The sequence below is a fragment of the Lynx canadensis genome, chromosome C1 (assembly GCF_007474595.2).
Source record: "Lynx canadensis isolate LIC74 chromosome C1, mLynCan4.pri.v2, whole genome shotgun sequence".
In the NCBI taxonomy this organism is placed as follows: Eukaryota; Metazoa; Chordata; class Mammalia; order Carnivora; family Felidae; genus Lynx; species Lynx canadensis.
In genome coordinates, this window is record NC_044310.1 from 212,977,242 (window position 1) to 212,992,035 (window position 14,794).

The window sequence follows — 14,794 nt, forward strand, 5'->3', positions numbered from 1 at the left end:
TCAGTTCAGGTCACGATCTCACAGTTTGTGGGATCAAGTCCCAGGTCAGGCTCTGCGCTGACAGCTCAGAGCCTGCTTGGGGTTCTTGCACTCTCAAAATAAGTGTTGAAACTAAAAAGTCACATGCTCTACCAGCCAGACACCCACCTACATTTTGATTTGGCACTTTGACTAGTCTAAAACAGGTGGTTAGAGTCCATGGGCTTTTTGGATGGCTGTTTTAACATCTCTGCTCCACAGCATCTAGGGCATCATTCAGTAATCCTGTTAATCTGCTGGCATAGACCTTGGGGCCCTTGATTATTAGTAGTGCTAGAGGGAAGGAATAAGGAGTAAATTAGGGAATACGGAATATCGTGTAATACCAAAGCCCTTACTTGGTTGGTTGAACCAGAGGTTGTTGGAAGATTTACAAAACACAAGGGTCCACCTACTGGACTTGGTTTTCTTCCCCAGGCTCACCATAATCCCCAAGCCCCCACTGGTCCATTCATCTAGCACAAATTCTATTGAATTATCGTCAATTCCAGAATCCATGCTCTCAGCTGCAGGTTTCAGGAGGCCTGACCAATGTGCTCCTAGCCCCTCTCCAGAGTACTTCTTCAGAACACCTGATCCTCAGGCCTGCAACAAACAGGATAAGCCACAGCAGATTTCCAATAAGCCTTTCAAGTCACTTTACCAACCATCTCACCAAAACTTGTAGCCAGGATACTTGAACCCAATGTAACAAGCATTTCCATGGCAGGGGGTGAGGTGGGGTGGGGTGACCTGGAGCCACAGAGCTGGCTCTGCCACGCTCCACCTGCAGTGGTATTCCAGGAGACACTCTAGGAAGTACAAGTCTGGCACCAGAGTTTAGGACTTTTAATTTGTCCCAAAGTTGCTGAAGCAAAAATCATGATAAAACATTCTGCTTTCCTTTACACCCCCCCCAACGCAAAAAAAACAAAAACAAAACTATTCGTAGGAAAAAAATGGTTTTGTACATGGGAAGAAACAATATAAATTCAAAACTTACAGATAAGGATTAGCTCTATCACTCATCTCTTTAAAAAGTTTATATGAATATCCAGTCAAAACCAACAGGGTATCTCCCTTGAAATGTTATCTATACGAACTTCCAAGTAGACCACAGGACTGTATACTGTCTTGGAATGTCCTCAGAAGGCTCTGTCATTGATCAGGTAACAGAGTAAAAACCCCAGAGTCCTTTTCTTTCAAACAGAAGAGGGTAAAGACAGAGGGATGGAAGAAACTATTCAAACTTCGTCTTCTTTCCTTGTGGCTTGTGGTCTCCCCCTCCTCCTCTGCCTCCTCGGAAGCCTCCTCGCCCTATAGGAAGCCAAGACATTGAAGAATGAGTACAAAGCAGCCAGGAGTCCTCCCCTCCCCACAGTGATCAGTGACAACCTGGAGGTTGATGCAGGAACCCTGCCCTGGGCTCTGGACACATTGTGAAGGACACGTGCCAGTGTCCAGTGCACACACAGAGGAAGCCCCAGCCTCCTTACCTCCAAAGCCTCCCCGGCCTCTGCCACCAAATCCACCTCGGCCTCCTCTGCCACCACCTCGGCCTCCAAAGCCACCTCTGCCTCCACCGCGACCTCCAAAGCCACCTTCACCCTTCGGTTTGGCCCAGTCCAAAGTAACTTTGTTTCCATCAATTTCACCATCTTCCATGGCCTCCTTGGCAGCTTTGGCATCTTCCTCACTGTTGAAGTCTACAAAACCAAACCTGAAATGCCAAATGAGACTACTCGTTACAGAAAGAACACATACTGCAAGTGCCAAGATTAACCTCACATGTTGGGACAGTGATTCCACAGGAAGTAGATTTGCTCAGTGGAGGAAAGACCCCAAGTGACAGAGTGAAAGGCTTCCTTGTGGAAGGCTGAAACTCATTTTATCGACCCCCAGAAATGTCTCACAGATCAGAATACACCTCTGTGAAGACAGAGGGCAAAATAATGCTAACTGTGAATTGTCTCTTCTTCTCGTGCGAATCCATAAACTGCCACCAATCGACAGAAAGGAGCTCAGTGAGAAGGTATACTAGAAAGGAGGTCTCCGCTGCGTGGACAAGTATTTCCTTTCATCTTACCCTTTGGAGGACCCAGTCTCCCGGTCAGTGACTATCCTTGCCCGAACAGAGCCGTCGAACGATTCCTTTAATGTTTCTTCTGTGGTATCCTCAGACAGACCTTTGACAAACAAGGTTTTGGACGGCTCTACGGAAGAAGAATTGCACATTTTACCTAAAGCCACAATAACCAGATGGTAGCTTTTAATAATGTCCAGTATGGGACTACTGGCCAAGAATGCTCGGCTTAGCAGAAGCTAGCCTTTCACTTAAAAATCTCTGGAAAAAAGGCACATAAAAGCAACTTAGCAAACTAGTGCTCAAAGCAAAAGGCATAGATCAATCATCTCAAGTTTATACTGATCACCAGAGCAGCTGAGGTCCTGTCTCAGATCCTTTATGGAAAGAAGGAGAAGCAATGCAAAGACAGCAATCCCTAAACAAGCTGGCAGCTGTTACAATCACCACATAGGGCAGTAACTGTGGGCGAATGTGCTGCTAGAAGACCTCACTGGATCAGAACTTGACTATCTAGAGGAATTTTCTTGGGATTTCATCAGTTATGTTCTCAGATAATCAATCATCATATCCAGTATCCTTCACTCAGCAGCAACAGGAAACACAAACGTTCACCTCTAAACTGGACAATGATACAGCATAGCACCGAGGAGTGCCGACCCTCAACATAACACCATGTTAAACGTAACTTACGGCTTCTTGCATTAGGTGATCCCCTGGGTCCTTGCAACTCCAGCCTGATTGCTCTGCCCTCAATTTCCCTTTTATTACAGGAATTTAAAGCTTCTTTAGCATCTTCAAATGAAGCAAATTCTATAAATGCATACCTGAGAATAATCATCAATACTTAGAGTTAGTTACCAAGCACATAGTTGCTGGGCTGCAGACATCTCATGCCACCAAAGAGATACTTAAATGATGCTCTTTATACCCAATTTGTGAGCTAAAATGATTCAGCCTCTTAAAGCCCATAATTAATATCCTAACCATACTAATTATTTTACCCTTTAGATTTGCCATTTTGGTTCTGGGGCACTTTAATAAAAGTCGCCTTCTCAAATACTTCTTGAAGAGTTTCTTCTGTTGCATTGTAGGAGAGATTGCTTAAAACCAGAGTTTTTGATTCACCTACAAAGAAAAAAAAAAGCCAAATGAAGACTCTGAAACAATGGTTCCTAAGTTCAGTCACAGCTATACTTTATTTGAGAACTTCTATGACTGGGAAGAGTTAACATGTCAATGGACATGCAGGTGGACTTCCACTTGTTACTCATACTGAGTACTTACCATGCACTATTATATTCCTATTACCTAAATATGTAAAAGCTATTTGTTTACATGTTCCTAGAACAAATATTCTAATTTAAAGGCGCATATCATCAAAGTCCTTTAAAGGGTCAAACACACAGGGAGATCTGTCTATGTTCCAATGCAAAACGACTTCATACACCTCACTCAAGACACTGAATTACTATGATAGAGGTACAGAACTTGACCGATCTAGAGCTATATCTAATTTAGTAGTGAACTTAAAAAAAAAAAAAAACAGTAAAAATGCAAAGATGTCCCTCCATCAATCCTGGAATTCTGTAAATTCTTACCACTCCAAGTGCTATTCTTTCCACCTCTATAGTCTTGATTTTGACCCTTCTCTCCAGTATAGTACAGGGAAATAGATCGCCCATCTATCTCTGTTCCCTGCTTTTCTTCCAAGGTTTTTTCTGCATCAGCTTCTGTCTTAAATTCAATATAAGCAATCCTGCAACAGTAGAAAAAAAAAGACATTAAGAACTTTAAAACACAGATTTAAAAAAAAAAACAACCATGTTAACACAAATGTTCTAATCTCACCAACAGAACCTTGTTTCAAATGAGTACAGTAAAAATGTTCTTAAAGAACTGAAATGTTCTGGTTTCCTGCCATGTTTCACTTGTCCATTAAAATTTTCCTTCGACTACAGAAGGTTGCCAAGCACACCTAGAAAACTTGTTCATGGTAACCCCATCTCACTGCACAACTGCTATTACTTACAAAGCTAGGTACATTTCTCAATACTTTGTATATATTTGGAGTCTTACAATGACCCTAAAGTATGTTTTCCCACTGCCCAGGTAGGAAGTTAAGGCACTGGTTAAAGATTAGTTTGCACCAATCACACACCCAGGAAAGTGAGATCAAAATTTCTTTTATAAAATCAGAAGTACATTAATTTTAATGGAAGTCGACACTCCTTACACACAAAACATACCCTTTACTCTTTCCATCCTTGCTGACTAATCTGATTTCCACAGCATCTTCAAATACTTCTTTTAATTCATCCTGAGTAACTTTGTAAGGCAGATTTTTAGCCAAAAGTGTTCTTGCGTCTCGATCTAGGTTAAAAAAAAAAACAAACAAATGAAGTGTATTGCTTGAAAGACGTACTCTCCCCTCCCCGAAGAACTAATGGAAAAGTTCTGTTCAACAAATAATTTGAGATCCTACAATACACAAGGCATGTACATATACGTACACCCACTTATACACGGCACGGAAGTATAGAGATGCAGCAAATCTGCAAAACACAAGCTGCTGTCACCAGTGAAATCAAATTGCGTGTTGGATACTCACAGCAGTGCTCAAACTAAAACAGGTGCTAAATACTTTTTGAATTAAGATTACGAACATACATTTTGAAACATGACTAACAAAGAGAGAAAAAATAAAGAATACAAAAAGAGTAGTTAGGATCTAATCTAATTCTATTGAGGAAAGACCCCTATTAACCAATTCTTTTTTAAAGAAGTGTAGTCTTGCTCGGGAATTCAGAAAACCGGCAAGCAGTACATTTATCACTTGAACTCATTTAAACCCTCACATTATAAGGAAACCAATAAAAGTTAAACTATTTACCCTGGCCAACTAGCTCCCGACTAGATATATAACCATTAAGAAGTTAGAAGTCAGTTATCACAATTACCCAGTCTTACATACCTTTCTTACTGTCTTTTCCCTTTGGTTTTTCTAGTTTAATTTCATTGCCAAAGACTTTTAAACCAGTGAGTTCCAAAGCTTTTTCCAGATCTTCAGCAGATTCAAAATCCACATAGCCAAACTTCCTTTAAGACAGTAAGATGAAAAATGCAAAATTACAAATGGGGGGGAAAAATCCCCATGAAAACATGACTACAACAATCCCTTCCGGGCAAGCAAAATGTGACGATGTGATGATGCAAACAAAAATTAAGCAAAGAAAAACCTATGGTCTTAACAGAAGTCAAGGCTCTATTAAACTGCTGCTATAGAGCAAGGTATCAGGGAACTGATGCAAGTTCACCTTTGAGGTATTAGCCATACTGCTCCTAACAACTGATACTAACAACAATCAAAAGAACCTGGTTTAGGGGCTCCTGGGGGGCTCAGTTGGTTAAGCGTCTGACTCTTGGTTTCGGCTCAGGCCATGATCTCACAGTTTCCTATGCTCAAACCCCACACTGGGCTCTGTGCTGGCAGCTCAGAGCCTGCTTGGGATTCTCTCTCTCCCTCTCTTGCTGCCCCTCCCCCACTTGTGCTCTCTCTCAAAATAAATGGAAGTTAGAACCATTATATCTCTTCAAATCCACTAGTTTCAGATCTTTCTAGAAACCTAAGATTCAAATCTTGTAACTTACTAAAAATTAACGCTGTAACAAAATGTAAGGGAGATCTTAGAAACTTCAATTTGGGATTGTACGTTTTGATAATCTAGTAACTTAACTCATTAATGTCTAATATCTGAAAACTTGCAAATCTAGGAGTAATGTGCAGAATTCCTCCATACTCACCTAGACACACCAATTCTGACATCCACAACAGCAAGATCATTTTTAGCAAAAATGTCACTAATGCCTGTTTTTAATTCAGGAGCAGATTTGCTGAAATTCAGGTTTCCAACAAAAAGATTGAATGATGTAGTTGGTTCTGTACCTGTACAAAACAGGAATTCAAATTAGTCTATTTATAAAGTATGGCATGAACTTAAATTTCCAGTGTGAAATTTCTACACAGAGCACATCAGACATCACAATATCACATCAGGCTTCAGTATTAAGTCCCTCTGCTGTTCATCACTTGTGCGATCAGGTGCCACACCCTTCCCCTACCCCCCATTCTGCAAGTTACCTTCTACTTTCTGTTTCTTGGCTTCAGGAGCCGCTTTCTGTTTGGCCATTTCCTTCTTTCGCTTTCCAGGTGCTTCTTTAACAGGCTCTGTACACAAGATTTTCAACACTCTGTTACCAGTGAGTAGTCACACATATTGAAGTGCCTTTTCTTCCCCCCAAGTAACCTCTATAATTTTTATCACTGTACTTCAGAATCTAACTTGATTACCTTCTTCTTCTTCTTCTTCCTCCTCCTCCTCCTCCTCTTCTTCCTCATCATCATCCTCCTCTTCCTCATCATCCTCCTCATCTTCATCCTCATCATCCTCCTCCTCATCTTCATCTTCAGCTGCACTCTTGGCCTTCACAGGAACGGCTTTTGCAGGGATTTTCTTTCCTTTGGCTGGTGTGGTCTCCATAGCTTCTTCTTCAGAATCTGAAAGAGATGCAACTTACTCAAAAACTCAAGAGAATTCTCCCCAAACCAACTTTAGTTCTTGGAAAATCTAAAGGAAAAGAAATGCAATCCTATCAACGCCACCGTGCTTAGCAGTTACAGAAAGGAGTGAACAGATCTGTTGGAAGCAAATCCCACCTTATGAAAAATACCCACAAAATAGGCCATTTTAAACATTTTCTCAGGGGCAGGCAATCGTTTTGGGTGACTTAAGACTTCTGTACCACAGACAGCCCAGAAAATCCCTGGGAGGATTTTCATCTAACTCCTAGACCGTCCTGGAATGTGTAGCATTACTGCCAAAACCTCACCTCTAATGTACCTTCTAAAAACTAGTCCGGAAACAAAAGAACTCCTTACCATCGTCATCCTCATCCTCATCCTCTTCCTCATCCTCATCATCTTCCTCCTCGTCGTCGTCGTCCTCATCATCTGAGGCAGGGGCAGCAGCGGCGGCTTTCATCACTGCCGGCTCAAACTCATCCTCCTCTTCATCCTCCTCTTCCTCATCCTCCTCTTCACTGTCCTCGTCATCTTCCTCATCACTGTCTTCCTTCTTGGCATTCTTCCCATTCTTTGCTCCCTTGGCTGGGGTGGCTGCTCCTTTCTTACCAGGAGTTGCTACCAATGCCTTGCCCGGGGTGGCTCCCTTCTTGCCAGGTGTTGCTACTGCTTTGGCTGGTGCAACGGCTTTTTTGGCTGGTGTGGCTGCTGCCTTTTTGCCAGGGGTGACAACTGCTTTCTTGGCTGGTGTGGCGACTGCAACCTTTTTTGTTGGGGAAACCATCACCTTCTTTGCTGGAGTTGCGGCAGCCTTCTTGCCTTTTTTCTGAGGAATGATAACCTGAAGAATAAATAAAGCCAAACATAAATCTGTTTCCAATCCCGAAGAGTGCCTTGGTCCCATGAGCAAGTACTAAATTCTCACACTGGTTCTGGCTCAAGACCACACGCATTAGATGTATGTTAGTGTGTTAAACTACAGGGCCATGACGTTGGGTCCTCCCATGTGCCTGAAGTCACAGCCTTCTTCTTCAGATAAAATACAATACTGAAGCATAAGAAACTGCTCTTAACAGTTAAAATACCTCTGAATTCCTGTACTTCATACATTCTAACTGCATTTAAAGTGGCACAGCTTAATATGGACTCTGACAACAGTCAGTTTGGATCCTACCTGCCACTTTAACAGCCTTAGGAAAAGCTTAAAATAACTTTTAAGCCTCAACTTTTTTTTCCTCATCTGTAAAGGATAATAACATCAACCTCTCATACTGTTAGAGAGATTATGAGTTGGCATATCTATTAGAAGTCTTGCACGCAGAAAGCTCTACTTGTTAAGTACTACTTAACCATTTAGGATTCTTACAGTGGGTGCTGGTATAAAAAGCTCATTCTAAGAACTAGAAAATAAAACGAGTAACAAATAGACTGGACAGTCAACCCTTGCAAAATTAATAAAGAGTGAGCATCTTAAGCTTGATAAAAACTTCCATTCGTCTACCTTAATTTTACACCCAAAGCCACTTTTTGCTGCTAGTTTCATCAGGTAATGAATTAACAGTAAAACCTTTATCAAATCCTCAACAAATCTAGGCAAAAATATAGGGATTAGTGGTCTTTACAGTGAGCAAACAGTAGCCAGGCATGTTACCAGGTTAATACAGAGAGGTGGCCACCCTCAACCCACACCAAGAGGTTAACAGTAACTAGTATCACACAGCTCATAATCAATCCTCCTTGGAGGCTAGGAAAGGATCTGGTAAGGCTAACCGAGACCTGAAAACAATGCTCAGCAATGCCACTTACTAGACACTTAACAGTCCAGGCTGTTTATTCATCTAGTGTGTTGGCCTAACACACTAAAACTAGAAAAATGTCACGATTTAATACAACATATGGCACCAAGCCCTACAGAGAGCACAGGAAAAGGAGACTCTAAATCTTTTCCGTCAAATTCATTCAAATACTTACCCTGTATCTCAACATGCCAATGAAGAGCTTGGGAAACAATCTCCGCAGACCATGGATGAATGAATATAATCTTATTTTTGCCAGTATTTTCAGACATTTGATACCACCTGTTTTAACTCTCCGTTTCGTAGTTTAACACAACTCGGCGTGAAGCTATATATAATTACCTCTTCTCCACTGCTATCATCATCTTCATCTTCTGACATTTCCTCATCTTCACTGTCTTCTTCTACCTCCTTAGGGGGAGGAGCCATTTTCTTGGGGTCACTTTGATTTTTACCAGCCTAAAACAAACAATTAGCACATCACACCTCCAACATCTCAGACCATTCATATTTTCCCATCATTCTTAAGCGTAGTAAGCCACCTCCTTTTTTTAAATCCGCTTTTCAGACTGCTGGATAAAAATACTGACACGTGAACTACTAGGTAAACTAGTACTGAGGTCAACGTTAAAGCGGTAAGACTCTTGAGCCCCGCTCCCCCATTTTTCCTGTGATTTACAAACATCACGAATGGTTTTAACAGTACAGACAACTGGTCCATTTTAACGGCCAACAACCCATAGCTCTTTACCGCGTGGGGGGAACTACCTTAAAAAAGCCTTTGGTTAATTCTGGCACCACAACCTACACTCTCGCCTGAATCCAAATTCGGGGTGGTGAGGGTCTTTAAGCCAACTTTTCAAAAAACCACGCTAGCCCTTACAACCTTCGCTCTTCCGAAGTTCTTTCCCGTGGAAACCCCGCCCCTTCCAGACCCGGCGGAGCCACGTGAAGATACCGCGCAGGTCACCATGTGCGCGCAGCACAGCATAAAAAGCACGAGGCAGGGCCTCCTCCTGGAGCCCACCTCGTGCCCGCCCGTCTGGCCGGAGCCGACATCCCGTAGGCCGCAGGCCCTCCGTTTAAAGCAGTCCCGCCTCTCCCCAACTCACGGCCAGGTCCCCTCCGCAGACGCCGGGACACACGCGGCGCGGCCCACGTGGCGGGCCGCGCGCTGGGGCACGTGCGTCAGGAGGCGGGGCCCCGCTTCGGCCCGTCGCAGGAGTTTGGCATCATCCCTCCACCCCAAGGCCCGGCGCCCCCTCCCCACTCAGTCTCGAAGTCTTTCCGCCCCACCACAACCACCCGCGGAACCTGCCGAAGCCCTTCACCTCGCCACCGATTAGCCAAAAAACGCGAGACCTCCCCGCTAACCACGCGAGATTTCCCGCAGCATGGCGCCCTCGAACGCGCCCGGGACGGCGCGCAGGCCCTCCTCCTCGCGGCGCCGCGCGCGCCCTCCTCAGAAAGCAGGCCTCGACGTCCATGCTTGCGCAAGCAGGCTTCTTACTTTTGCGAGCTTCACCATGATGGCGGCGTATGCCGGCGGAGTGTGTGGCGGGCGAGTGGCGCAGACGAGTCCAGAGGAACCCAAGCAACGGCGATGGCGGCCGCTGGTACAGAATATCCCGGAGCACGTATGCTTGGCGGCCAGCTAGAGCTCGAGACTGAGGCGAAAGACTGAGCCTGCCCAGTAATCGCCTCTGGAAAGGCGACGACGGCGTCCTCGTGACTCCGTCTTGGCCAACCAGAGGTTGCGTCCATCCTATGGACCAATCGCGAGCCTCTACCCAAGAACGGCGCGAGGCGGGGCGCAGGCAGGAGTGGGCGGGCCTAGGCGGGCACGGGAGGGGGAGGGGATTCGGTGGCGGCGCCCTGGGGGCGGGATTCGCTTTGTGCAAGGCCGGCTCTGATTGGGTGGTAGGCGCGCGGTTCCTGAAGAGCCTCTTCGCGGCCCGCGCTCGCGGCGCTTGCGCCGTGGGACTGACGCTTTTGGCGCCGCTAGTTCCCGAGAGGCGGGGGGCTGCATATGGGTAGTCTCAGGTATCTGACCGTGTCGGTGTCCTGTCTACTCGGGGGAGGGAGGGGTCCGTGGAGATCTTGGGCGGCCCCACGAGCGGCTGCAGCCCGCTCTCCACGCTGAGCCGCCCGGCGGCCGTGGAGAGAGTAGTTCGTCCCCATTTCCCTGCTGATGAGCCCGAGACCTCCCGAAATAAAGGGACCGCCAGGTTCACAGCGCCCGCGTAGGAGGCGCACTTCAGCCTGGCCCGCCAATGAACCCGAGCCAGAAAATCCCCGTCTGCAGGTGACTCTCTCCCAGGCCACGTGCCTGAAGCTGCCTCCTAAGAGCTGTTAATAAAAGACAGTCGCCTATGTCTGTGAACAGTGCACAAACATTACATTTAGTGTCAAGTAGCCTCATGAGCTGGGTATTTCTGCCAACGAGGAACAAGACCGGAGAGGTAACTTTCTGGTGGTCACCGGGCATTATAACTGGGGTGGGGAGAGGAACTTGGTGAGGCCAACCACAGGCCAACCCTTTGACCACTCACAAGTTCCCCTTTTTGTTATTTGGGACTAAAACATAAATTAAAATGTGACTTAGAAGTCAGTCTCACCAAATGGTCCAGGAGTTAGTCAAAAGAGGCAAGGAAAGGCACCGGAGGTTCTTTGGGTGGTGCTTTTGCCAGTTCTGATGGGTCACTGTGGGCAAATTTAGTTGGTGCCAAACTTGACCCAGAGCACTTCCTTCAGTATAGAGCCTGCCTAGGATATATCCTGGGCATCTGGTATCTAAATGTCTCTGCAGGGTTGCCTGGGTGGCTCATTCGGTTAAGCTTCCAACTTCTGCTCAGGCTCAGGTCATGATCTCACGGTTCATGGGTTCTAGCCCCACATCGGGTTCTGTGCTGACACCTCCGAGCCTGGATCCTGCTTCAGATTCTGTCTCTCCGTCTCTCTCTCTCTCTCCGCCCTTCCCCCCTCAAATAAATAAACACTAAAAAAAATTTTTTTAATAAAAATAAATAAACGTTTCTGCAAAACCAGGATACCTTCAGCTATGATGATATTTCCACAATTGAACTGATGTCCAGAGTTGCCTCTGGAGATTCTAATTAAAGAGGTTTGAATTGGGGACCAGGATTTTGTATTTTAACAAGGGCCCATGGGGATTCTTAGGGAGCAATCAAGTTATTTTGCAGTGCTTAACTAGCATACTCCTGGGACTGAGTGTGTAGGAAACCCACAGCTAGCCACTGGGGCTCTGATTAGGGAGGAGGTTGGGGCCAGTTCTGGGGTCAGCACCCTGCTTTTCTGACCTATGGAGACCCCCTGAGGAAGTTCATATTTTGAACTCTGGGATGGGGACCAAGGGGACACTTACTGGGTTATGGGGGACAAAAAGAACAGCATGGGCCCAGACATGGTGGAATAAGAAGACTCTGGTGTTTTCAAGCAGTTTGGCACAGAGCAAGATTAGGGTACTCATAGGAAGAGCCTAGAGAGATGAGAGGTGAGCATGATCAAGTGACAATATTCTACAACTATTGGTGTGGCTGGCTTCTTGTCATTCAGATCTCAGTTTATATCACCTCTTAAGAGGTGATCATCCTTGACCCTCCAATGAAAGGTATCACTTGGGGACTCCCTATCACATCCCCCTAATTGAGTCATCTGCAAGTACTTATTACTGGCATTTTTCTTGTCCGTTAATTGTCTGTTTGCTCCCTCCCTGGCCATGAGAACATAGACTTTGTTGTCTGCTGTATTCCTGGCACCTAAAGCATTGCCAGACACAGTAGAGGTGAAAATTATTTGCTAAGTGAATGAGTGAATGATTCAGGTAAAAGAAGTAATGGGACGATTCAGTGTTGTTTAGTGTTCAAGTGCCTTGCTTTGGAATCAGTCTGGGATAGAAAAATAGTAATGCTTAGTATTTATATAATGTTCCCCGAGCTCCAAACACTATTCCAGTTCTTTGCATATTGATTCATTTACTTTTACAAGAAAGGTGTCTCTGTTTTACAGAACTAGGGCATAGAGAGGTAAATTAACTTGTCCAGGGTCACACAGCTAGTAAGTAGAGCAGCTGGGACCCTACTCTGCCATCCCAGGTGCTTTATCTATGAAATGGGGATAATAACAGTACCAGCCTCTTGGGTCATAATGTGTATTAAGTGAGATGCTGCTTGTACTTTTCGAGAGCACATACTAAGCCCTCAGCCCTCAACTAATATTAGCTATTGTTATTATGGACAGATTTGGTGACCCAAATAGAGGAAGAGAGGATAATTTACCCATTATCTGTTGAGTGTGTGTGTGTGTGTGTAAGTGGAGTGATACAAACAGGGCCATAGGTTTTGGAGGAAGCTAATGAGTTCAGTGTGGGACATGTTGCGTGCATGAGGGATCCCCGTTGTTTCAGACAACTGGCTCTGCAGGAATGGTCACATAGCCACAGACACAGGTGGTATGAGGAACATGCCCAGAATAGCAGCTAGAACAAGGAGAGGGGAAGGCTGGGCAGCCCAGGCCCGGTGATGAGAGACATCTCAGAGCGGGAGAAGGCCCAGAGGCAGAAGCAGAGCTAACGGGAGTTTTAGAAGCCAAGGGATCAGCGGGTTTCAAGAAGAAAGAAAGAACAGTGCCCAGTGCCATAAAAGGGTCAAATGAGGTGAGGTCTGAAGGAGTCTGCTGGATTTGGGACTGAGAAATGTTGGAGATCTTGGCAAGACTTGTTTCAGTGTGCTGGGGGAGAAACCACACCGCCCTGGACAGAGAACTGGCAGCGCTAAGTGCAGGGTGCCTGTGTAGGAAACACTCCCGGGGGAGAGGAAGTGTTCCCTCTACTGATGCTGCTGGAAGAGGAAAATGAACGTATCTGTACAGCCTGTGGGGAAGAGCCGGTAGAGGGAGAGATGATAGGTCAGAAAGGAAATGAGAGGACAAGATTCAGTGAGGAAGAATTCTTGAATAAAGGGGCTGGTCACCCCTTGATATAGACCAGTTTGAGAGTAAAGGTAAGAGCACCTATGTAGCTACCCAGTAAGTGTAAACCAGAATGTAGGCTGAGGGGCGGGGGCAGCAAGGCTTAACTGTCCGTCTGGTGCAGTGAGTGCCTCCTGAGTGCCCAGACAGTGCCTGGTGCATAAAAGGTGCTTAGTAAAGGGGCATCTGGGTGGCTCAGTTGGTTAAGCATCCACCTTCCGGCTCAGGTCATAATCTTGCAGTTTGTGAGTTTGGGCCCCCTGTCAGGCTCTGTGCTGACAGCTCAGAGCCTGGAGCCTGCTTCGGATTCTGTGTCTCTCTTTCTCTCTGTCCCTCCCCTGCTCGCACTCTGTCTCTCTCTTTCTCAAAAATAAACAAATGCTAACAAAAATAATTTTTTTTAAAAAAAAGGTGCTTAGTAAATATCCACTCAATGAATGGAGTGTGGATGTGAGAATCATGGTAGCTCGTGTCTGTTGTCTTCTAAAGGAGAGGGAGGGGGTGGGATGGGAGTTTATAGAGCAGAGAGTAGTAGGAGAAAAGGAGCCACCCAGGTGCCCCAAAAATAAAATCTTTAAAAACAAAAGATATGCAAGGGAATGTGAATTGGTGCAGCCACTATGGAAAACAATATAGAGGCTTCTCAAAAAATTAAAAAGTAGAACTACTGGGGTGCCTGGGTGGCTCAGTTAAACGTCCGACTCTTGATTTTCACTCAGGTTGTGATCTCACAGTTTGTGAGATCAAGCCCTGCGTGGGCTCTACGCTGACAGTGTGGAGCCTGCCTGGGATTCTGTCTCCACGCCCCCTCTCAAAATAAATAAATAAACATTAAAAAAAAATAGAACTATCATATGATCTAGCAATCCCATTTCTGGGTATATTTCCAAAGGAAATGAAAACAGGATCTCAAAGAAATGTCTGCACACCCATGTTCATTGAAGCATTATTCACAATAGCCAAGATATAGAAACAACCTAAGTGTCTGTCAATGGATGAATGGATAAAGAAGATGCGATATATATATATATATATATATATATATATATACACACACATACATATATATGTACATATATATGTATATACATATATATACATATATATATATACAATGGAATATTATTCAGCCATAGGAAACAAGGAAATCCTGCCATTTAGGACAACATGGATGGACCCTGAGGTCATTATGCTAAGTAAAGTAAATCAGACAAAAACAAATAATGCATGTTATCATTTGTATGTGGAATCTACAAAAAACAAACAAACAAAAACAAAAACAAAAAAACCCTCCTAGAAACAGAGTAGAAAAGTGGTTGCCAGGGG

General features: G+C 44.9%; 1 protein-coding gene and 3 non-coding genes across 4 annotated transcripts; all 4 read right to left on the bottom strand.

Annotated features, from left to right (window-relative positions):
• Nucleotides 1-846: 846 nt before the first annotated feature.
• On the bottom strand, nt 847-10,194 carry NCL (nucleolin). The gene is made up of 14 exons (XM_030325031.2): nt 9,990-10,194; nt 8,822-8,938; nt 7,041-7,524; nt 6,453-6,659; nt 6,243-6,329; nt 5,906-6,047; nt 5,076-5,200; nt 4,351-4,474; nt 3,703-3,860; nt 3,106-3,229; nt 2,795-2,928; nt 2,105-2,231; nt 1,515-1,738; nt 847-1,335 (listed from the first exon to the last, which is right to left on the bottom strand). Exons 1-14 carry the CDS (start codon nt 10,005-10,007, stop codon nt 1,259-1,261), a joined length of 2,148 nt encoding a protein of 715 aa, XP_030180891.1. The 5' UTR covers nt 10,008-10,194; the 3' UTR covers nt 847-1,258.
• Nucleotides 1,921-2,052, bottom strand: LOC115522614. Its single transcript, XR_003971502.1, has one exon. It is a non-coding gene; the product is annotated as a small nucleolar RNA SNORA75 (small nucleolar RNA).
• On the bottom strand, nt 2,595-2,675 carry LOC115522637. Its single transcript, XR_003971522.1, has one exon. It is a non-coding gene; the product is annotated as a small nucleolar RNA SNORD20 (small nucleolar RNA).
• Nucleotides 6,130-6,198, bottom strand: LOC115522628. Its single transcript, XR_003971514.1, has one exon. It is a non-coding gene; the product is annotated as a small nucleolar RNA SNORD82 (small nucleolar RNA).
• Nucleotides 10,195-14,794: the final 4,600 nt, after the last annotated feature.